This window comes from Sebastes umbrosus, chromosome 13 (genome assembly GCF_015220745.1).
Source record: "Sebastes umbrosus isolate fSebUmb1 chromosome 13, fSebUmb1.pri, whole genome shotgun sequence".
Taxonomy (NCBI): Eukaryota; Metazoa; Chordata; class Actinopteri; order Perciformes; family Sebastidae; genus Sebastes; species Sebastes umbrosus.
In genome coordinates, this window is record NC_051281.1 from 9,724,769 (window position 1) to 9,748,520 (window position 23,752).

Here is a 23,752-nt window from a genome sequence, read left to right on the forward strand (position 1 = left end):
GAAAGACGAGGGTGAACTGAACTTTCTGTCGACAAAGCGGTGTGATAAAACAGAACAACAAGCAGTAGTGGGTTGTGTCTTGGGTCCACCTCAGGTGCTAGAGTTTAAGTCTTGTCTCTGTGTAAATCAGAGGGACACTGATGAAAGTGGGATTTATTACTATGATAATACTGTTTGAGTTTTTGCCTATTAATATAAATACAGTCAGAAGCAGACATGCATCAGCTCCTGAAACTCACAGGCTCTTAATACAAAACAACCACAACCAGAAGCTGCTGCCCTGACTAACACAAACTCAATCTACCATAAAGCAATGTACAATCCAAGGACAATTTACTGTCTTCCAGGTCATTAGTATTACTATTACCGTTATATTTTATTACTATTTCCTCCATTTAGGTCTTTTTTCACTAAAGATATGTTGATGTGTCTCAGTAGTAAAAGAACAGGTGTGAATGATAAAGTTAATGATGGCTGAATTCCACCGAGCTGCTTCGGTTAATGTTGGTTGGTAACACCTGTGCTTTTCCTGCCATAACAAGTCTACCTTGAAAAAGGCTTATTACAGATGCAATCTTTGTAAATCAAATAACATCATGATCATGAATAATTTTCCAGAAGATAGGACAAACATCATTTGACAAGATAACTCAAAACTATTAGTGGTAATTTCAGTAACACAAGGGATTGCTTTATGTTTTGTTGTAATCTTAGATTAAAAAAAAACATAAGGTATGATTGCTTAATATTTCAGGAAGCATCAGTATCACACATCAATACACTTTCAGAGCATTTCTTACAATGCCGATTTTTTTATGATTGTCGATTAATCGCAAATAAATCACACATTTTTATCAGTTCAAAATGTACCTTATAAGGAGATTTATCAAGTATTTAATACTCAAATATGCTTTCTTTATGCAAACGTGTATATATTTATTATTGGGAAATCAATTAACAACACAAAATAATGACAAATATTGTCCAGAAACCCTCACAGGTACTGCATTTAGCATAACAAATACATGCACAAATCATAACATGGTAAACTGAAGCCCAACAGGCAACAACAGCTGTCAGTGTGTCAGTGTGCTGACTTGACTATGACTTGCCCCAAACTGCATGTGATGATCATAAAGTGGGCATGTCTGTAAAGGGGAGACTCGTGGGTACCCATAGAACCCATTTACATTCACATATCTTGAGGTCAGAGGTCAAGGGACCCCTTTGAAAATGACCCTGAGAGTTTGGAACTAACTTTAAAACTGAGACCGCTACAACCTAAAAATCGCAAGTTGCGTTAATTCGTTGAAGAAATGAATTTGCTAATCATCTGATCTACCAAGTGCAAAACTGACTATATACACTTTGTTTTATGATTGATTGTTCATTAGGTTTCACAACAGAAGGAAACTAATTATAAACTTAATTCACTTTTTATAAATATGTATCAATATGAGAAATTCAACTTTTTTTTTTGTATTAGTTAATCAATTATTTCACTAACTGGACTATTATTTTTTTTGTATTTATATTTTTAATTGGGATGCCTTTGCTGCCTCTTTTATTAATCAATAATTAAATACAGATAAATATTGCATATCACTTAAATAACACCTACTGTTGCTCTCTAATCGTCCCCCATAAACCTCTATAGTCTCTATAATCTCCTCCGCTCCGGTCCACTAACTGAACTCCGCTCCGTGTTTTCATCCTGATCCCGTCGACGTCACAACCAGGAAGTGGATACTGAATCACTACTACTCTCCAGACAGCAGCTACCTGACAGCTACAGGTCCTACAGGTGGAGTCTTCAGGTAGTCTTCAGGAGTCTGTCACTAATCACAGCTTCTCGGTCAACATGTTGAAGGCGGTTATTTTAATCGGAGGCCCTCAGAAAGGTGAGAATAACTCTTATATACTTGTGTCGTGTGTTTCAGAGTGAAGCTAGGTGGCTAAAGCTAACAATAAAGCCCCTGCAGGCTGATCTGGTTTCTATCACTGACGTGGCATCATGAGGGGACTCCTCACAAACTACAGGAACACAACAACATTAAGACTTAATCTGTTATGAGGAACTGACAACATGTTAATAACAACACTGTCTATGCAGGTAGAGTAACGTCCTGTAACTGTTTTTACCATACTTATTGTTATTGGCTCATTTAATCACCCACTAGATCAGAGGTCTCTCAGAAACCTGCAGCTCCTCAGCTCCTCTCCAGTGGCTCCATGTGGATTTATAAACATGGAAATCAATAACTGTTTTTTTGGTTTACATTTTCATTTTTTTTCTCATTGTTGTAGGTCTATGGTACGACGTTATGACAGAGTATTAGGGCCATATTGAGGACAATAAATAAATCAGAGAATTTGAGAATAAAGTCATAATATTATGAGAATAAAGTCATAATATTATGAGAATAAAGTCATAATATTATGAGAATAAAGTCATAATATTACGAGAGTAAAGTCATAATATTACAAGAATAAAGTCATAATATTACGAGAATAAAGTCATAATATTATGAGAATATAGTCATAATATTACGAGAATAAAGTCAGAATATTACGAGAATAAAGTCATAATATTACGAGAATAAAGTCATAATATTACGAGAATAAAGTCATAATATTATGAGAATAAAGTCATAATATTACAAGAATAAAGTCATAATATTACAAGAATAAAGTCATAATATTACGAGAATAAAGTCATAATATTACAAGAATAAAGTCATAATATTACAAGAATAAAGTCATAATATTACGAGAATAAAGTCATAATATTATGAGAATAAAGTCATAATATTACAAGAATAAAGTCATAATATTATGAGAATAAAGTCATAATATTACAAGAATAAAGTCATAATATTACAAGAATAAAGTCATAATATTACAAGAATAAAGTCATAATATTACAAGAATAAAGTCATAATATTATGAGAATAAAGTCATAATATTACAAGAATAAAGTCATAATATTACAAGAATAAAGTCATAATATTATGAGAATAAAGTCATAATATTATGAGAATAAAGTCATATATTACAAGAATAAAGTCATAATATTATGAGAATAAAGTCATAATATTACAAGAATAAAGTCATAATATTACAAGAATAAAGTCATAATATTATGAGAATAAAGTCATAATATTACAAGAATAAAGTCATAATATTATGAGAATAAAGTCATAATATTACAAGAATAAAGTCATAATATTACAAGAATAAAGTCATAATATTACAAGAATAAAGTCATAATATTATGAGAATAAAGTCATAATATTACGAGAATAAAGTCATAATATTACAAGAATAAAGTCATAATATTATGAGAATAAAGTCATAATATTATGAGAATAAAGTCATAATATTACAAGAATAAAGTCATAATATTACAAGAATAAAGTCATAATATTACAAGAATAAAGTCATAATATTACAAGAATAAAGTCATAATATTATGAGAATAAAGTCATAATATTACGAGAATAAAGTCATAATATTATGAGAATAAAGTCATAATATTACAAGAATAAAGTCATAATATTATTATAATAAAGTCATAATATTACAATAATAAAGTCACAATATTACAATAATAAAGTCATAATATTATTATAATAAAGTCACAATATTATTATAATAAAGTCACAATATTACAATAATAAAGTCACAATATTACAATAATAAAGTCATAATATTACAAGAATAAAGTCATAATATTACGAGAATAAAGTCAGAATATTACGAGAATAAAGTCAGAATATTACGAGAATAAAGTCAGAATATTACGAGAATAAAGTCAGAATATTATGAGAATAAAGTCATAATATTACGAGAATAAAGTCATAATATTACGAGAATAAAGTCAGAATATTACCAGAATAAAGTCATAATATTACGAGAATAAAGTCAGAATATTACGAGAATAAAGTCAGAATATTACGAGAATAAAGTCAGAATATTATGAGAATAAAGTCATAATATTACGAGAATAAAGTCATAATATTACGAGAATAAAGTCATAATATTATGAGAATAAAGTCATAATATTACGAGAATAAAGTCACAATATTACGAGAATAAAGTCATAGGTTTAAGAGAAAAAAGTCGTAATATTATGAGAGTAAAGTCATGATATAAAGTAGTAATTTTACGTGTTATTTTCTTTTTTTCTTGTAAAGGATTTTATTCTCGTAATATTACGACTGTTTTTCTCGTAAAGTTATGACTTTATTTTCGTAATATTACAACTTTTTTCTCGTAAAGTTATGACTTTATTTTCGTAATATTACGACTTTTTTCTCATAAAGTTATGACTTTATTCTCGTAATATTACGACTTTTTTCTCGTAAAGTTATGACTTTATTCTCGTAATATTACGACTTTTTTTCTCGTAAAGTTACGACTTTTTTCTCGTAAAGTTAGGACTTTATTCTCGTAATATTACGACTTGTTACAAGTAATATATTACGAGTGATCTGCATTATAATCAGATTTGCAAGTAATAATCCCCGACATTGCTTTGCAGGCACAAGGTTCAGGCCGCTGTCATTTGAAGTGCCCAAACCCTTGTTTCCAGTAGCTGGTGTGCCCATGCTCCAGCATCATATTGAAGCATGTGCCAAGGTGAGTGTCACTGCAATACTATAGTCACTGTTGCTGCCGAGTATTAGCAAATGTAGTTTACAATGTAGGGCGATTGTGGAAGTTTAGATTGTTCAAAGGTTAATATGTTAGCCTATATATTCAAGATAGAGATTATATTTGTGTTTTGTGTTAAACTTGAATGAAACCAAATAGAAATTAAATTTAAGTTTAGTCAGTCTTTACTAACTGTTGTCCTATTTGTTGTGATGTAGATAATAGCCCTTAACAAAATCAGTCCAATAATGAACATCTTTTGTTACAAGGTACCGAATATGAAGGAGATTTTGCTCATCGGCTTCTATCAGCCAAATGAAGAACTGACCAGATTCCTGTTTAATGCACAGCAGGAGTTCAAAATTTCCATTAGGTAAACAACAGAGCTCTTAGCTACCTCATTAAACAACTACAGACATACCAAGCTACTTGCATATGGAGCATTCATAGCAATGACTTATATTTAATATATTGCTTCTTCTTTTTAAGTAAATGTTGTCTGTACCGGTGGTGCTACTTTTCCTGCTGTGGTGCACTGCCACTGCTGAATGACTGCAGCAGCTATGCTGTTCTTCCTGACTGTCCACTTCAGGTATTTGCAAGAGTACGCAGCCCTGGGCACCGGAGGGGGCATCTATCACTTCAGAGATCAGATTGTCTCAGGCAGTCCAGAGGCTTTCTTTGTCCTGAATGCTGATGTTTGCTCGGCGTTTCCTCTCGCAGAGATGCTCAGCTTCCAGAAGGAACATGGAGAACCAAACAGCTTTGTTATCCTTGGGACAACGGTGAGATTGTTGTTACTTTCTTTAATAGATCTTGTAAAATGTAGTCAGCTAAACTCCCAAAAGTTTTTTCTTTCTGCTATATATTTGAGCTTTTTTTCCTGCTGAATATGAAGAAACATCAGATCTCAGTTCTTTGATGTGTCCTAAATTATTCTGCCATTCTTCTCTTATCAGGCAAACAGACAGCAATCCATGAATTACGGCTGTATTGTTGAAAACGAGGAAACACATGAGGTATTTAACCCTTCCTATCTTATTTCCCTAAATAGTCACTAATTACTATTTCACCTTAAACTAACAACTACTCCTCTTTTTTATTCAGGTCTTGCATTATGTGGAAAAGCCGAGCACATTTGTGAGCGACATCATAAACTGCGGCATATACCTCTTTAAGCCCGACATCTTCCAGCACATCGGCGCCGTGTTTCAGAAGAACCAGCAGGACATGTTGTTGTGAGTTGAAGCTCTCCCCTCGTGGGGATCCGTGTGTGGGGGAATGCATGTGAATACCATTTATTCCATTTCTTTGGCTCTCTTCATTTGTCCTTTTTCCTTCCCTTCTCCTCCCTGCCATGATTTCTGTTTGCTCACACAATCATCAGATATCCATACGATGGGTAAGTCGGTACGTTTAGGCTGCACGGTGTAGTTCTAGAGCACTTTGTGTCTGGTGTGAGCTGTAGAAAGATGATAAAGGCTGAGATTGCACAGGCTGATTTGTGAATGTTGGCCTTTTTCTGTGCACTTTTTTCTGCCAAAAATGATGCACCTCCCGTTTTGCAAGCAGCTTGTTTTTATGTATTTATTTATTGTGTCTCTTGGCAAACTTTGCCCTTGAAACGGGCATTACAGCCCGTCAGAGATTAAAGGAATAGTTTGATATTTTGGTAAACATGCTTATTTACTTTCTGTCGGAGAGCTAGGGCCTGTGTCCATATAGCGTCTCTTTCTTGGCAGAAATCTCTCTTTGTTATGATAATGTCTCTCTTGACATATCGTAAAACTCTGGATAGACAGACAAGGCCAAAACAAGCTCTTCCTCCCATTTCCTTGGTAACCGTGGTTACGAGTCCTGCAGGATGATTTGTTTCCTGAAAAGGATCTACGGTGACGTCACCAGCGCTTTCCTGAAAAGTTCAGAGATTGTGAACTAGAAGAGCTCCAAGTGGCCACACAAAAAGGGGGAGTGCTCAGAAAGAGAGACACTGGGTGCAGCACTTTTTCTACACTCTCTCCTCATTAGGAACATTTGAAAAAAGACGCTGGCGCTCAGAAAAAAAGCGCTATGTGGACACAGGCCCTTTTGATGTCACTCTCATATCTGTTTTGTAAATGGGAAGCTACAGGGGTTAGCTTAGCTTAGCACAAAGACAGGAAAATAGCGGCCAGCCTCTGTCCAAAGGTAACAAAATCCACCTACCAGGACGTCTATTCACTAATTAACACTCAACCGAAGTGTAAAAACAACAATTAGATATTTACAGTGGGTTGTGTGCTGGACTATTTCTAGGTTGTCTGGCAACTGCTCAGAGCCAAGAGACAGTCCGTCACATGACCTGTTCTTGTTTTTACACTTAAGATTAAACAAATGACATATAGGATTTTAATAAGTGAACTTTAGAGGTGCTTGTTAGTGGATGTTGTTACCTTTGGACGGAGCCAGACTAGCTGTTTCCAGTCTTTGTGCTACGTTAAGCTAACCGGCAGCTGGCTGTAGCTTCATATTTAATGGACAGATATGAGAGGGTTATCAATCTTCTCATCTAACTCTGCCAGAAAGCGAATAACATTTTCCCCAAATTTAGAACGTTGGCCTTAAATTGATAGTTCGGGAGTTTTGAAGTGGGGTTGTATGAGGTTCTTATCCACGGCCCTCAGTTTGGTGAAGCAGACACGAGTACCACCACGGAAGCGAAGCAATGTGCTGCTGTGGACGAGCCTGTCAGCAAAACACATTTTAGCCACCTAAAAGAAAGGCCCACTTAAAATAATCATTATCAGTTTAAGTGTACACTATATTTAGAATATTTTCACAGCTTTATCTTGCCGTCAGACAGCTCTCTCTGACGGGGAATTGAACTGAAAATGTAACTTATCAATGCTCTCTTCCAAGCGGGGAGCGTGCCGACTGTCATCTACAGTAAGTAATACACTGACTATGGATAAGTATCTCATACAACCCCACTTGAAAACACCCAAACTATCCCTTTAAGTCGTAGAGTAAAGACAGAATTCCCTTGAGATAGATAACCATATCTTTAGGTAATAAACATCCCTTTGTCTGGTATTAGGTTTAGTTTTTGTCGACGCTGTTGTAGCTTGCTCTCCCGAGTGTCAAACACTGCATCCTGCATTTTGCAATTGTCTGTTCATCTTCTTCAGGGCGAGCACTAAACTTAACTGACCTCCTCACGTCTATTTTTATTTACTTTTAAGTTGTCCCTGTTGTTTCTTTAGGTTAGCGAGCAAAGACTCATTAGATAGCTGAAACGTTATGTTACACAGTTGCCAGTGAGAATTATGTAATGGTCTTTTACTGTATCTTATGAATTCTTGCTTTATTTGTTAGCTGTGCTTTTCTTCTGAACATTAGAAAGAGCTTGCTGTCTGATCACAGCTTGAATGTGCATGTGGACAGACTGCATCCTGGTCAGAAGCTACAACACATGGGATCAATATATGGACTTTTTTGGACACTTTTCTCACTTTCAGTGTTTTCAAATGTTCACTGTAGTGTAGTTGACCAAACATTTGGCATCTCAAGGACACTTGAAATATATTACAAAAAGGTCAAACCACACTGTGCATAATTCACCTGCTAACATCAATAGCACTTAAATGAAGCCGGGCACCGAATCAGCAAAACTGTTGAACACATCAGAGATACTTGATAGAAGGGAGATGGGTTGGACTGCTAAATCTCTAGGGGAGCACTTTGCCTCTAACCACATCCCCTCCTTTTTGGTAAAACTTCGATTATGGGTGCAATCCTTTAAAATATTCTTTTCATCAATATTTAACACTCTGTTTCATCTTGGGGCTCTCACAATACACCACGCCAGAGACCCTGATTAATACGGAGCACGTACTGTAGACTCTTCTACTTAAGTTTTGGATCACTACGAGGTAATCAGCCCTGGTTTCAACCCATCAAAGTTAGTATCATCGATGCATTTTAACTCACTGCCCTCGTTTTACTCTCGGGGGCTGGATTATAGGGCAATAAATTCCTGTTTTTCTTTGGCTTTAGAAAAACTTTAGAGGTAATGGTGCCACTGGGTTGGTTATAACTGGGTATTTTAGAAAATATCAAAGACTATTTGAGCACAAGTGGGGTAAAGAGAAAGCAAACTCATCCTCAATTCTTGTGTTTTCTTAACTGGCACAACTTCTAGTACAAGAAAATTATAATACATTCTGTATATTTGAATTGTTCATTAGGTAGTGAGGGAGAATGGTGAATCAGTGTTAGTGGCTGTCGAGGGAGAACTCCAGTCTGCAGTGTCTCATCATCTGCTTAGTATTTAGGTTATCATTTAGTACATCCACTTTAGAGGAATCAGGGGGCTTCATTTAAAACAACAAATAATGTTTCACTCGATTCTCCCAAAAAAATATGGAGAGATAGGACTGCAACTGATTATTCTCATTGTCGATTAATCTGTAGATTATTTTCTCAATTAATTGATTAGTTGTTTGGTCTATAAAATCTCAGAAAATTGTGAAAAATGTCAATCAGTGTTTCCCAAAGCCCAAGAGTACGTCCTCAAATGTCTTGTTGTGTCCACAACATTCAGTTTACTGTCATAGAGGAGAAAGACACCAGAAAATATTCACATTTAAGAAGCTGGAATCAGAGAATTGTGTCGTTGTTGCAGCTCTAGAGAGAAAAGATATTGATATAATGATACCCAGATAGTGGCTGGGTTTAGTTTTGATGTTGAAGTGGAAATTGAACTAAATAAATGCATTCTTTTGTGTTTCTGTTCATATAACGTTTTCTCGGATTTCATTCTAACCCATACTTTGTGCACAAGATTGCATTTAATTTAATAAATGAGGCCCCTGGCCCTGGTTTGTAACTCAGTGCCATGAACTGGTGATCTGTCTCTTGCAGAGAGGAGCCAACCAATGGCTGGCACCGAGCGGAGGCCATCCGGCTGGAGCAGGACATTTTCACCGCCCTGGCAGGACAGGGCAAACTCTACGTGTATAAAACCCTCAGCTTCTGGAGCCAGATTAAATCTGCAGGGTGAGTGCACATGTCATGAATGCTGTCACATTCAAAAGGACATAAATTTGTCTTTGTGACAACCCCGTAGTCCGTAAAAAGGTTGGAGGAAACGAGAGAGGCTGGACTTTCATACATAGAGGCTTAAATAGTATTGAGAAAAAGTGATGATGGTGTGTTCAGATTGAACCAAGGTTATAATAGTTTGGAATTTTTAATTAGTTTTTATTTTAATTTAATTTTGTCTATTCAATTTCATTTTAGTTGAGTTTTAGTTAGTTTTCAGAGTGCGTTTGCTAGTTTTATTTTAGTTTGAGTTTTTCAGAAAGGTTTAGTTTCAGTTTGTTCAATATTTAGTCTTTGTGCTACTTAAGGGTCCGATGTGAAGCACCGTCTCCTGGAATGTCAAGTCTGTTCAATTTCTGTGGCTTAACGTCTCAAGAGTTGACGGAAATTCATGCTGTCTCCTTTTTTCAGCAGTGATATATTATGGCTATAAAACTTCATTAATTTGCGTTTATTTTAATTTTATTTTTATTAGTTTTTAACCAGACAGTATAGTTTAGTTTCAGTTTATCAAAAGTATTTTTCAATGCTTATTTTTGTTTTAGCTTCAGTTTTAGTTTACTATAATAACCCTGGATTGAACACAGTTGGACACTATTTTTATTCTTTTTAAAGCAAACTTTGTGCACTAAAACCAGACATTACAGCCCTCATTCAAAAGATACAGTGTGATATTGATAGATATTGATGCGACCATACCGTTTGTAATCTTTTCCTAGCTCTGCAATTTATGCCAGTCGGTTGTACCTGAACCAGTATCACACAACTCATCCTGAAAGACTGACCTCAAATAAGGAGGGAGGGCCAAAAATAAGTGGTGAGATTCATTCATCTTCTGCAGCTTCGTTCCTTCCTTATATTGGAGACAAATCTATTAATACCTTCTCTCTTTTCCCTAGGTAATGTCTATATTCATCCTACAGCCAACATTGACCCCACTGCTACGGTAAGCATCCTTCCCTGTTGTGTTGCACCATAAATACATACAAATGAACGGTTGCCTTTAACAGAACAGCCTTTTGTTAAAAATATTTCGCCGCTATTGGAGTAAAAAAGTAAAATACAGGTGTATCTTACTTTTCTTTTTCCTTCATCGATCCAGTTGGGTCCCAATGTCTCGATTGGCACTGGAGTGACTATTGGTGCTGGGGTCAGAGTTCGAGAATCCGTCATCCTTCATGGTGCAACTCTACAGGTGAGTCCCTGTGAAAAAGGACCAACCAGGGCTCCGATTTTATGCACACACTGGCTGGTTGTTCCAATACCCATACTACCATACTATTTAGTATGAAAGAATAACATTTAGTATGTCCCAATACATAGTATGTCAAATGCAGTATGCCAAAAAATACCAGGATGTCTTAATACAACCGGTCGCATTTTGCAGTATGCAAGCCAGCATGCTTTTCTGGCTATTCTGACCCACAATCCTCTGTGCAGCGGAAGATACGTCACTAGTGATGTATCTATGAAATACACAAGAGAGAGAGCACAGACAGATGACCGCCGATGACAGCTCACTGACAGCGAATAGACAGAAGCCGTAGGCTACTAAGGTTACACATTTTTGTGACTCGTGTGTATGTTAATTAATACATTAATATAGGCTGCATTCCAAAACGCATCATTTTTCTTTTTACTTTAAATTTTGCTCTACGGAGTGCGATGGATTTGAGCAAGACGGTCAAAGTTCAAGGTACAATGTTATGACAAAGTAGTGTGTCCCAATTGTGTGCATACTGATGTAAGAGTAAGTACTTTGTAAGAGCAGCTGCAGTACGTACTGAAGTAAAAAGAAAAAGTATGCGATTTGGAACACGACCTAGAGCTTTTTCCTCACCTGCACTGGTTTGGTATTTTGGTGTTTTGCCATGCACAGTAGGTACTGTTCTGTCTGACATGAATTGCTAATGCCATTTTCAACTGATTGCCACATAAATAGGTCAACGAAGGTTTTGTTTAAATAAGAGCAGCCTTTGCTGAAAATACTCTCTCTCTCTCACAGTACAACCCTCAAGTTTGGAATTAAACTGGAACTCAAACTGAGTGAGCTGAAGGCAAATTTATCTGCCCATTCACTGCCGGTGACATCCTAACATTTTATTAGAAACATTATCCACACTTCAACAGTGACTTGTCTAGAATTTATCTTTCAGCTCTTTTGTCACACCAGAAATATTGTAGCCTGTGCCTCTCACAAAGATGTCATTTTTAACGATTTGGAGGCTGGCAATAATTTAATCCAATGTCTCCCGTGATGACTGGGTGCCTCTAAAACGAATTTAGACTGCGGGTGACTCATTGGCTTTCATAGCATACTGCCTACAAGGACAGTTTGTTAGTTGAGCTATGCAGCACTTTAATCTGAAGTAATAAGTACTCTCATTTGGCCATGCTCACATGTAGGAACAGTATGTAACACTGTTATGAACACAGGTGGGATCCAAACGCAGGACGCAGGACAGGGTGGTGGTGGTAAGAAGAGAGAGTTTTATTGTAATAGAAGATCAGGATGAATGCAGTGCCAGCGGGGAGGAATAGAGCTGATGGAGAGCGGGGTTGGCGTGAGCGGGGAATGAGGGAGAAGTGTGGCAAGCAGGGGTAGGTTGGAAGCTGGTAGATTACTGGCAGGCAGATGAGCAGGAGGACAGACAGGCGGATGATAATCTCGGGACACAGGAGAAACAGGTTAGTGATGCGAAACACGAAGAAGCAAAATCACTGGGAATCTAAATCCTGAGTTGCCTTGAAGTGGAGCTGCCACTAAGGTTGAAACAGCAATCTTGCAAGGAATGCTTGAAGAGCCAAAGTAGATATACTTCAAGCTGGTGAGAGGCAGGTGAACTGATTCCAGACAGGTGTGCATGATCAGCAGAGCCAAGAGAACCAAGCGGGAACCTCCGGTGCTGAGAAATGAAGCCAACGGCAACTGCAGTTCCTCAAATGGCCACTTGAGGCTGGCTCTGAAACGCAGCATTAGGCTGTGTCTTCACTGCCAAGATGGCAACGGCTGGAGCAACCCACTTTGAGCTTCACAACGGCTCTTCAGAAACCTTTGTGCGACGTCAAAGGAGACTACGTCCGTATTTTATACAGTCTATGAGGACAAAGAGGAAGGGAGACCACACCAACACACAGACAAAACATAAATAGACAGACAGGGGAGCACTGTGAACACGAGGGAATCGTCACAGCTGTAACACACTGCACATATAGATACCTGAAACCCTTTGATTTTTCAGTCATTGTAGTTATCTGCTGATGAATGAACTTGAGATGTTTTCTGTCATGTCGTTTCTCCTGTAGGATCACTGCTGTGTTTTGAACAGCATTGTGGGATGGGACAGCACCATTGGCAAGTGGGCGAGAGTAGAAGGAACCCCGAGTGACCCAAACCCCAATGATCCCTTCGCCAAGATTGACAGCGAGACCCTCTTCAGAGACGGAAAACTCACACCCTCGATTACTATTCTCGGTAAGCGTGCTCTGACCTTAAAGTGAAACCTGCATTGCTCAGATGCATTATTAAATATTCATTATATTCAGGAGCGTAATTGTATTTTTCGCTTAAGCATGTTTTCTTCTCAGAAATGAAAAGTCAGTGGATTAATGAAGGAAATGTTTCCATTTTTCTAAATGTTGGTTGCTTAGACAACGATCCCAGCAGTTGTCTAAAGCTTTTATTTGAATAGTAAACAAACCAGAAATGTAAAATACATCACATCCTATATGCAGGAGTTATAACAGAAATGTACTGTTTTATGTCCTCTATACTGTGCTACACTAAACACAACCTTGCTTTTTCTCCTCAGGTTGTAACGTGAGCATCCCTTCCGAGGTGATTATACTCAACTCGATCGTCCTCCCGCACAAAGACCTCAACCGCAGCTTCAAAAACCAAATTATTCTCTAGTTAATCTTCCTCACTCTCCTGTCCACTTACTGTCACTGATGAAGGATGCGGCTGGACGCACGCCAGTGCCGCCGCTGAGTTACTGTATATAAGATGTCAAAAGTGAAGATATGGGGCATTCATTAAATAGTTTTGAAAGATAGATTTTTATATATTTGTCCTCGAGCCTTTATGCATCATTGGGTGTCAGCAACATTAGAGAGAGGCTAATCACGCATGTTGATTCACCTTGAGAAGCGCCGTCATGCCAGAGGTTCATATTGGGTTTTTTATTAACTTTACCGAACTGTAAAATTACTGCAGACACCTGTGTAATATATTTGGTCGGATGTAATATGATGTAAAGAAAAAAAAAGTTTATAGACGACCACTCTGTTGTCTCAAAGGCGTCCTTGACAAACTTGAGACTTCAGCGTGAGAAGAGGAATTATTAGAGAATGAAACTCCCTGGCTTACTGACTGTTGTTAATTTTTAGAGGTGATTATTTGTGTGCAGCTCTGATTAAAACCGTTTAACATCTCCATTGTTTGTCTCAAAAATTGACTACCACCATAATAAATCAGCGGGCTCGAGATTTACATTGCAATCAAGGGATGTTGCTTTTTTAAAATGTGAACTTAGCAGGGGGCCTTGAGACTCTGCCATATGAGAAGCAACAGCACATACTTAAATTGTGCATCTGCAATCACTGGAGGAACTGTTCCAATTTATGGATACAGCACATTAACATTTACTTATTAAGCCCCCGAGCACTCATGATCACTTCAGCACTTTTGTTCCAATTATTGCAAAGAGAGTGTCTATTAAGAAGCGATGTAAATTTGTGATACAGGAGCTGCAGCATAATATATTTTAATCAAGTCTCTTCACAAACTAGCCTCCAGTGAAAGGTGAAAAAACAAGTTAATGCATGTTTTTTAAATATTCCAGGTTTTATATGCAGGTGCTGGTGCTTTCCAATGTTGATTCAGGTGCCTTACTGCTTCTGAAGACTGCATCATGCCAGTCTAGATCATTACAGTGTTTTTATCCTCTTGGTGGGATGTTCATCAATTAGGCTAACCCCCCCCCATGCTCTTCACATGAAAGGCAATCCTAAAATTCATTAGATCAAATAGGCTTCCCACTCTCAGACTTTAACTTCTCTGCTCCTTTAGTTTTTCTGATAGCTTTTCTTGTCTTGTGTTTTTTTGGAAAGGTTGTTTTCATCGATTTCCTAATTGTTGAATGTGTTCATGAAACATGTTAACGGCTGCAACTAACGATTATTTTCTTGATTAATCGATTACTTGAAAAATGTTGATCAGCGTCTCCCAAAGCTCAAGATGACGTCCTCAAATGTCTTGTTTTGTCCACAACTCAAAGATATTCAGTTTACTGTCATAGAGGAGTAAAGAAACCAGAAAATATTCACATTTAAGAAACTGGAATCAGACAACTTTTTACTCAAACCGATTAATCGATTATAAAAATAGGTGATTAATTTAATAGTTGACAACTAATCGATCAGTCGTTGCAGCTCTCGACGTTTTATTACCCTCACATAGAATAAAAGTACATAGTACAGTATTAATATAAATTAACAGCATTGCCAATGGTAACAGTAATAGTCTGTGTAATCTGAAGTCTCCAGCTGAGGGGAAATATGCAAATGAACACATATTTATTAAGATAATGCCTCATTTGCATATTTAAACATACATTTTCAAGAAACTTGTAATACAAAAAATAATTGCCTTAATGTAAGTAATCAACTAGGGAAGTTTCATAGTGATATCTATTAGTAACAAATGTTACCCTATTCACCTGTAGTGTCTCCCCTTAATGTCTGTAATGTGTCAGAGAGCTGGTCGCTAAGCATCTGCACAGGAAACACTGCCGGTTCTTTTCAGGGAAGGACAACATGTCAAACTGAGACACAATCATCTCAGTAAAATGGTTCTGAGACGTTGCAGTTCAACAAAATTCAAAAACAAATGTAAATTGTACGGCCCCTGTGATATTTCGTCAACGACTCAATCATCTCTCTCATTTGCCTCTGATTTACAAACTGGAGTTACTTGCACACTGTACTCTCGGGGGTAAAATTGGACAGAACGAGTCAACATCAAGGCAACATCCAAGTGGTGTTGGACTAAATATCTTCCCTCAGAGATGAATTGTTTGTGTCTCTAACAAGGAAAATCAGAGATACAAAACCACACTATTTGTATAAAAAGTACAGTGTACACTCCAGCTGGATCAGACGGGATTATATCGAAGGTGTTGTATTCCCATGACATATTAGCTACTCATCTCAAGCTTTCACACTAACAGCTCCCATAATGTGACAAGTCCTTGTTGTGCCAGGGGTTGTGTTTAACATGGGGCAGTCAGCACAATGTAACAGGTCTCCTGTAAATGAAGCGTGAGGAAAGCCAAAGTGTCTCTATTAGCCTCTGGAAAGTCTCCGGCAGCTGGATGCATCCTGTATTTAACAGGAATCTCTGCTGAGGACACATGATCCAGTTATGAGGCGTTCTGTAACTAGGGAGGGTAATGAGAAACAAGCCAAGGTGCTCGTACATTTTCACATCAGTTCAATTTAGTAAAGTATAGAGCTGCTGTAGATGTCAGGGTGTCATCCTGCAATGATGGAAAGACATACACATTTAAATGGATGAAGTAAAAGCATGCACACGCATACCAGGTGAAATGCTCCTAAGGTCACTACATACATGCTGAAATTCCTAACTTCATTTAAATTTATAATGCTATATAGGAATGTCAATTTGTAGAGGAAAATACTGAATTTATATTGTTGCATCTGTCACGAATTGTAACTTTTTGAAAAGGAAATAATTTGCACTAAGGACCAGTGTGTAGGATTTAGTGGCATCTAATGGTGAGGTTGCAGAGTGCAACTACCTGAATACCCTTCTGGTCACCCCTCCCTTTCCAAGCATGTAGAGAACTGCGGTGGCCTTCAGGGATCATAAAAACGCTAAAGGCAGGTGATTATACACTAATGAAAACATAGTTATGAATATTATATTCCATTTCAGCTAATAGATCCCCATAATCCTAATCAATAATCAACTGGGCATAACGTTTATCAAAGTCTCGAACACTTTTCAGTAGCAACTCCAACCCTTGGATCTGTTATCCAATAGATTTAAAATCCTGTTAGGGTTCATCCCCCCAGAACCCTAGCCTCGTAAACTTTCATTGATTTCCGAATTGTTGAATGTGTTCATGAAACATGTTTACGGATGCAACTAATGATTATTTTCTCGATTAATCAATTACTTGTTTGGTCTATTAAATGGTGAAAAATGTTGATCAGTGTCTCCCAAAGCCCAAGATGACGTCCTCAAATGTCTTGTTTTGTCCACAACTCAAAGATATTCAGTTTACTGTCACAGAGGAGTAAAGAAACCAGAAAATATTCACATTAAAGAAACTGGAATCAGAGAATTTTGACTTTTTTTCTTAAAAAATGACTCAAACCGATTAATCGATTATAAAAAATAGGTGATTAATTGAATAGTTGACAAGTAATCGATAAATCATTGCAGCTCTCGACGTTCTTTGAACTCGTAAACTGCAACACGCATTCAATATCACAGTGGTTTTAAGACTAAAATTCAGATTTTTATTTTCAAAAATAATTTTATTTATTAGAATATTTATTTATTTTATTATTTATTATTTGTTCATTTGTTACCTCAATGCAGAAAATGAGGAAGGGCGCGCACCGGCATTTCTTTTTTTTCTTTTTTTTTAGAGGGCGACCAGCTCCCCCCAGAAGGTGGCGCCCTAGGCGACCACCCATATGGCCTATGCCTTAAGCCAGCCCTGGGTGTTGAAAGATGCTGTGAGCTTTATTCAACTAAAAAAGTTGTCTGAGAGGCTGAAGTTCCTCTGAAGGCTGTGAGATACTGTATCCAGAAAAGAATTGGTTGTATGGGTGTCATATTAGGATACTAAGGCTTAAAGATACGGGTGTGTTTATCTTGATAGAAAAACTCCAGGCTTCAAAAAGTCTCATCAAAAAGTCATGCAGACATTAGTCACTGTCAGTGTTGTATTTGCTCTTGATGATTGTCGAGGCAGTTCCAGTGCCACTCATTCCCCACTTGAGAGTGAGGTGATCTTCATCGTGTTTACAAAATCTGTGTTCTTGTTGTGTGTGACATCTTGAGACTGCAATGAGAGGCTCCTTTAGTTTCTCCAAAGCAATCCATAACAAGGCGACAGAAAACAAAAGTCCACTTTGCTGAGCAGAAACAAACCCACGCCTCATTCCTGAGCTGATCCCCTTGAGGTTTCTCTGTCCTCAAATATGAAGGAATAAGGAGATCAATCTCTATAATAGTTCTCATACAAAGTAGGAATACACATTCCCACCTGCTGCATGGATCCCTTTTGGCACATCTCTTCAAACTCTGGCAATAAAAAAGATTTCAAAAGAAAGAAAATTAACAACGGGAGATGATGAGAGTATGAATACTGTCGTTATTATTACAGCATTTGATTATACTAAAATCTGGACTTGAGATTCTTTATTTCCTTTTAGAAAAAGGTAAAACATCCCAGGAAGTTCATAGAGTTCATGATGGGACATTTCATTAATTTTCTGAACTCTATACCAGTTTGAAAATGAAAATAAATCTGGGGTTGTGTCTGTGAATGTTGTCACTCCCAGGGTGTCAAATACCGACGCTTTGTCACAGCCGTTGGCGTTAGATACCGTCGCACAAGGCACCCTCTAGTGGCGGTATGAGATGCACCAGGTCTTCCATTAACTATGATGTAAACCCATCCGCGTTAATATTAAACGCTCAGGGAAAGTGCTGTGGTGCCATAGTTCAAAGAGCAAAAGAGACACACACGGGGCAGGAGGATGGGTCCAACAAACACAGGGCTTTCACCCAGGAGACCGCTGTTTGTGTCCCGTGCGTTACGTCTCACTTTCACTTTACAATCAGCTGTTCATTCATGTCCAGCGTTCACAACGTTCAGTTTCATTTTCACTGTAAAAACATGGTCATGTTAAGCCCAACTATGTTGTTTTTCCTAAACCTAACCAAGTGGTTTTGTTGCCATGACAAAACACCCAAATGTCCAACCACCAAGTTGCACTATGGGTTATGTAGGTGCCAGGTTTTTGCAAGAAAGAAGGATGCATGGAATAAAAAAAGATGTTATCTTTATCCGACAATATTATAGGAGTGCAATACTAAATCAGTGGAGTACTAAGTAGTAGTAAACAGGCTCCCATATTTATCCTGTCTTGGTAGCTTGAATGCAGAGATGTTGATAATGATGCATCTCCAACTTTGACATACTGAATATGAGGTTTGTTTTGAAAAAGCAAAAGAACCAACTGAAAGGTTAAAAAACTCAGTGGACAAACAAATGTCTGCTCATATTAACCAAATAAACAAAATCAAAGCAGCTTCAGTGGTCATTGTTTCCTCCCAGCTACAGTACTGCGTGTGTGTGTGTGTGTGTGTGGAGGTCTGGCAGCACAGGTCAGACTGACTGCGGGCGCCGGTCCAGGGATGTTTCCACGTGAGAGGGCAGGTGGAGGGCTTGCGTGTCTGTACACTGAAAAGGATGATGCCTACCAGGAGCCTAAAGGACTGACAAATGAGCTGTCAAATAGAAACTGACATCTCGCACTGCACAAATTCATACGGTAAAGAAAAAATAGCATTTGGCTGTCATGCATCAGCGGTGAATACTAATGTTGTGCTAAACTGTACTCTGAAGCATCAAAGAGCGCCAGTCTCTCCGGTTCCTCCGAGAGGTGTAAAGCTGTCGTTTTTGTTCCTCACTCAGCAGATGTGCTCTGTTCCAGAAATGTTAAGTCAGACTTTTTGACTTCTGACTTTGATAAATGCGGCGTAATGCCCCCTGAAACAGGAACGCCAACTAGACGACAAACTTGTCTCAACGCTGAAGATTTCAAGTCACATTTATGGCACAAACATGACAGCACACATTCTGTCAACACTGTGCAGAAATGTGTATTTTAACTTGTTAAAATACAAGCTATCTTTCACTACTGAATGACCTGACTTATATAAAAATCTGTTTTCTTTCACTGTCTTCTCTTCATCTCTGAGGTTTCACTTGCATGTTCTGTCTGAACATATAAACATATGAACATATTCTTTGTCAGACCCCTTGGCGTCGCGCTTTTTGGTCGCAGTAAACACGTTGTCAATGTTGTCAAGTAAACAAAAACACTTGCTTAGGTTCAGGCAATGAAACCACTATAGTTAGGTTTAGGAAAAAACAACGTGGTGGGGCTTAAAGCTACTACGTTTGTACAGTGAAAATGACACTGAACATTATGAACACGGGACAAGAACGAACAGCTGATCATAACATGACGCACGGGACATGAAGAACGGTCTCCTGGATGAAAGCACAACACACTCCCGGTGCACTTCCCCTGATGGTACATGTCCGCAGGCGTGTTTTTTATCGCGAGGGATCACCTCGCTTCCCAGCAACATAGACACTCGGCACCTGATTGGACGAACGCTTTCCCTCGTGGGCCGCTGCTCCCAACTTTCAAACCGGAACCAACATGGCGGCTCGTTTGGAAACTTTTCTTCTCTTATATCACGAAAATAGTTCACCGAAATGTGTTTCTGAAAACATTTTATGCGAGAAATGAGTCACGCAGTTGCTAAATCTGTCTTTATTTTAGATCGACAGCAGTTAGTTTAAAAGTTTCTAGGGAGTTTCCAGAGACTGAGAATTTGACGCCCCTGATTTGCATAAGGTAGCCGAGACCTCAACCTTATGCAAATGAGGAGCGGGCTACCAGAATGCATTGCATTGCTGCTTACATAGACAATGAATGGGAAGCGTGGAAGGGAAGGAGGCTGTGGACATGTACCATGAGCGTTTAATATTGACACGGATGGGTTTACATTGTAGATAATGCGTTTCATAACGACGCAAAAGGGTGCCTTAAGAGTCTGTAATTAACGCAGACGGCCATGAAAAAACATCGGTATTTGATGCCCTGGGAATGAAAACGGGCTGCTTATGTTGCCTAATCCTAAGCAAGTGTTTAATTCACAACATTACGCACGCGTTTATTGCGACCGAAAAGTGACGAGTCTGACAAGGCGTCAGTATGTGACAAGCTGGGATGAGAACGTGTTGCAGCTACACTAAAAGAAGAAAACTGAGCCAAAAGAGATTGTATTCTTGTATCATAAATAAGAAGTTGCAAACAATGAGCAACACATTAAGCAACTTCAATAAGTCTGAATTTGTCGTCTTTATGATCAGCACCATCTGTTCATTTCAGCCACTGCAGGCCATACTGAGTCAAAGTTTAGCAAGATAAATACAGCGCTGGCACATTTCTGCTCAAATGTTGACAGTCTGACTAATATCGCTGTGATTCATCACTTCATAGCACTAAATACCAGCTTTTAAAAAACGGTCTGTGTGGTGTTGTAGTGATTGCACTCTACCGGCTTTGAATGTAGCATTAGTTACAGCTCCTGAAATATAAAGCCATGAAGTTGCCATGCAGTTTGATTAAAACCCAATTTTCTTGTTTTGTACCTCCATTTGTGTTTTTGTGCCTTTCACTGTATGCTTTGGCAAGTTTAATACCGGGGAGCTAAGCCAAGTCAGAATCCCCACATTGAAAACAGTCTTAGTTCCACTTCTCAGCAGACTGAACTTTCATAAACTCAGCTGCTGGTCAAATACGACTTAGCACAGGATTTAACACAAACAATGAGGGAAATCATTAAATGTGGAGCAGTACGACTGCACTGACGGGAAATTGTGTAAACTTTTTTTTTAAATTGAAATGCACAATGATGTGATGAACTTGTACAGTATGGCACAACACGCTGTGGTTTGTCCTGTAAATCTCATACAGGGATTCATAAACAGACAAACTAATCTCAGGTTTCATTCTTCCTTCCCTCAAAAAGACTGTGAATCAGCTAATCAAATGAGTTGACACTTCACCCTGAACGGTTGCTGTAATTGCTGTGATTACATTTCCCTAAACAGTCATGAATTACATAAATAAATCCCTGTAAAGCTGAGACTCTTGTGGATCCAATGAGCCCAACTGTATTCATGTGTGATGATGTTAGTCCCCATAGTAGCCATTTCATTGTAGTGAGACCATTTTTTAAAACTTGACCTCACTGTATAAAATGACCTGTGGTGACCTCTAGGATAATCACAGCCTCATGAAACTTTACAACCACAAACTACAGACCTAGAGCATTCAGAGGATGGATGGTTTTCCTAGGTAGATTGACAATAAGGGTGTTTCTGAGCAGTTTTCAGAACAGAAGTGCTCGCCATCCAATCGTCAAAAAATGCAATTCTTGCAGAAATCTCTATATGTCAAAAATTTTTGATACCAAATCACAGCATGGCTTTTTCTATGGTGTTCCTCAAGGTCTTGGTGTGTTAATGTGGTATTTTGGAGGGATTACTGATCATTTTGATCAATTCTTGAGTGGTAAAAAATGGTTAAATTTAGCACAAAATCTGTGTAACAAATGGTGTCAACCCAAAATTTGCTGCAAAAACTTATGAGACATAAGTGAGCATGGGAATGGCCATCAAATACCTCTGTCACAATGTTCTAAAGCCTTATACACTTTCACAATTTATTTAAATTAATTAATTCATGTTTATTTCTGACTTATGACTAGAACAACTTGACAAACAGTGCCCCCTAAAAAAGACAAAAACGGGTCTTTGTGGGTCACAGAGTGAATTAATGTCCGCATTCAAAGCATGGCAAATTCCAAAGACTTCATGTAATATCAATAATATGTCAATACAAACACAGTACACACAGTACATACAATAGTAATTCAAAACACCACTAAGCTTATATTCAAATGGAATCAAATGTAGCACTGGAAATCAACACATCATTGTGCATCTTTGTGCAGCTCATGTTGCTGTTTAATGCCGATACTGTATAGTGAAGTCCCACCCTCCCCGAATATAAAAACATAGCTGCTCCTGGAAACATCTCTGTGCAAACAGAATGTACTACATGTCCGATTTTAAACAGTGGAGAACAGAGTAAACCAGAGGAAGACGAAGAGAGTCAAATTTAGGAGGCAGGAGGTGGTGGATCAGAGAACAGCAGTTATCCTTGGACTAATGTTTGACAGGTAGCTGGAGAGAAACCACTCAAATGGTCGGGTGTCTGTGTTGTTTTGTTTCTGTAAGTAAGCATGTCCAAAAGCACTGGAGAAGTCAATATTATATCGAGGCTCTGCTGCTGTGCATTTGATATCAACCCTCTGTGCCCCATGGGCGGTCAAAAAGCACATTATGCAACGTAAATACGATATTGTTATTTTTTTCCTGCACTTATACATCCTAAGTTTGGAAGGTGTATCCAGTAGGTTCCTGTTTCACAATATAATGTGCTTTTTTTCCATTTTCAAGACCTCTGAATCATTGCCATCTCAGAGAGTATGCCTCTTATTTAATATATAACATAATAATTAAATGAAATGAAATGGCAATTCAGTCTCAAGCTCTTGATAATGAGCCATCAATTATAGTGTTTTTCTTCTTCACCTACAGTATGTGTGGCATAATGCTGCTTATCCTCTGTCCCCACGCTCAGATCATGTGTCCCCTTCCTTCCAAGTCATATTAGTTTCTTCTAGTTTAATGCATCGTGTCATCTTGCTGTCTAAGCTGCAATTATTATGTTTTTTTCAGGAACATAATCACACTGTGTCTGTCTGTTCTGTTAAAAGAAAGAGCTCATCAGTGACTGACAACCAGGGGAAAAATAAACATTTCAGTAATTAATCACAAAGGACTTTTTAATATTTGCCTTTTTGCAAAAGGGCGATACATCTATTACAGTTTACTGCTCTTGTGCAGAGTGACATCAGCTCCCTTGTGATCCAAATTAGCCCAGCGGAGACTTCTGCCCATCATTCAGACATGCAGATTTGCAGTCGTGGGACCAGAAACCACACATCAGCTGCATCTACAATTGCTGGGAAACCGACAGGGTGCCAAAGTCTGAGCCTGCCCTCGGGTTAAAAATACTCAAATCGCCCACTTGTACTTGA

The 23,752-nt window shown here is 38.1% G+C and overlaps 1 protein-coding gene and 1 long non-coding RNA gene across 3 annotated transcripts in view; one reads left to right on the plus strand and one right to left on the minus strand.

Moving 5' to 3' along the window:
- Window positions 1-460: 460 nt before the first annotated feature.
- The window catches only part of LOC119500282, a 28,121-nt gene continuing 4,829 nt past the window's right edge, over window positions 461-23,752 (minus strand). The window contains exons 3-4 of the long non-coding RNA XR_005209587.1: window positions 771-781; window positions 461-474 (exon numbers count right to left, since the gene is read on the minus strand). This is a non-coding gene — a long non-coding RNA (uncharacterized LOC119500282). The remainder of the gene's footprint in view (window positions 475-770; window positions 782-23,752) is intronic.
- Window positions 1,711-14,175, plus strand: gmppaa (GDP-mannose pyrophosphorylase Aa). 2 transcript variants are annotated; one of them, XM_037789945.1, is made up of 13 exons: window positions 1,711-1,901; window positions 4,544-4,641; window positions 4,926-5,029; window positions 5,249-5,441; window positions 5,616-5,675; window positions 5,764-5,894; window positions 6,044-6,058; window positions 9,559-9,693; window positions 10,458-10,555; window positions 10,638-10,684; window positions 10,841-10,933; window positions 13,045-13,213; window positions 13,551-14,175. In XM_037789945.1, the coding sequence occupies exons 1-13, from the start codon at window positions 1,862-1,864 to the stop codon at window positions 13,649-13,651; spliced, it is 1,284 nt and encodes a 427-aa protein (XP_037645873.1). In that variant the 5' UTR covers window positions 1,711-1,861; the 3' UTR covers window positions 13,652-14,175. The 2 variants fall into 2 exon arrangements, with proteins under 2 accessions (XP_037645873.1, XP_037645874.1); XM_037789946.1 differs by lacking the exon at window positions 6,044-6,058 and having other exon boundaries at window positions 1,714-1,901.

Coding starts and splice junctions, on each gene's coding strand:
- gmppaa (XM_037789945.1), top strand. CDS start 1,862: ATGTTGAAGGCGGTTATTTTAATCGGAGGCCCTCAGAAAG. Junction 1,902..4,543: donor AATCGGAGGCCCTCAGAAAG/GTGAGAATAACT, acceptor ATTGCTTTGCAG/GCACAAGGTTCAGGCCGCTG. Junction 4,642..4,925: donor ATATTGAAGCATGTGCCAAG/GTGAGTGTCACT, acceptor TTTTGTTACAAG/GTACCGAATATGAAGGAGAT.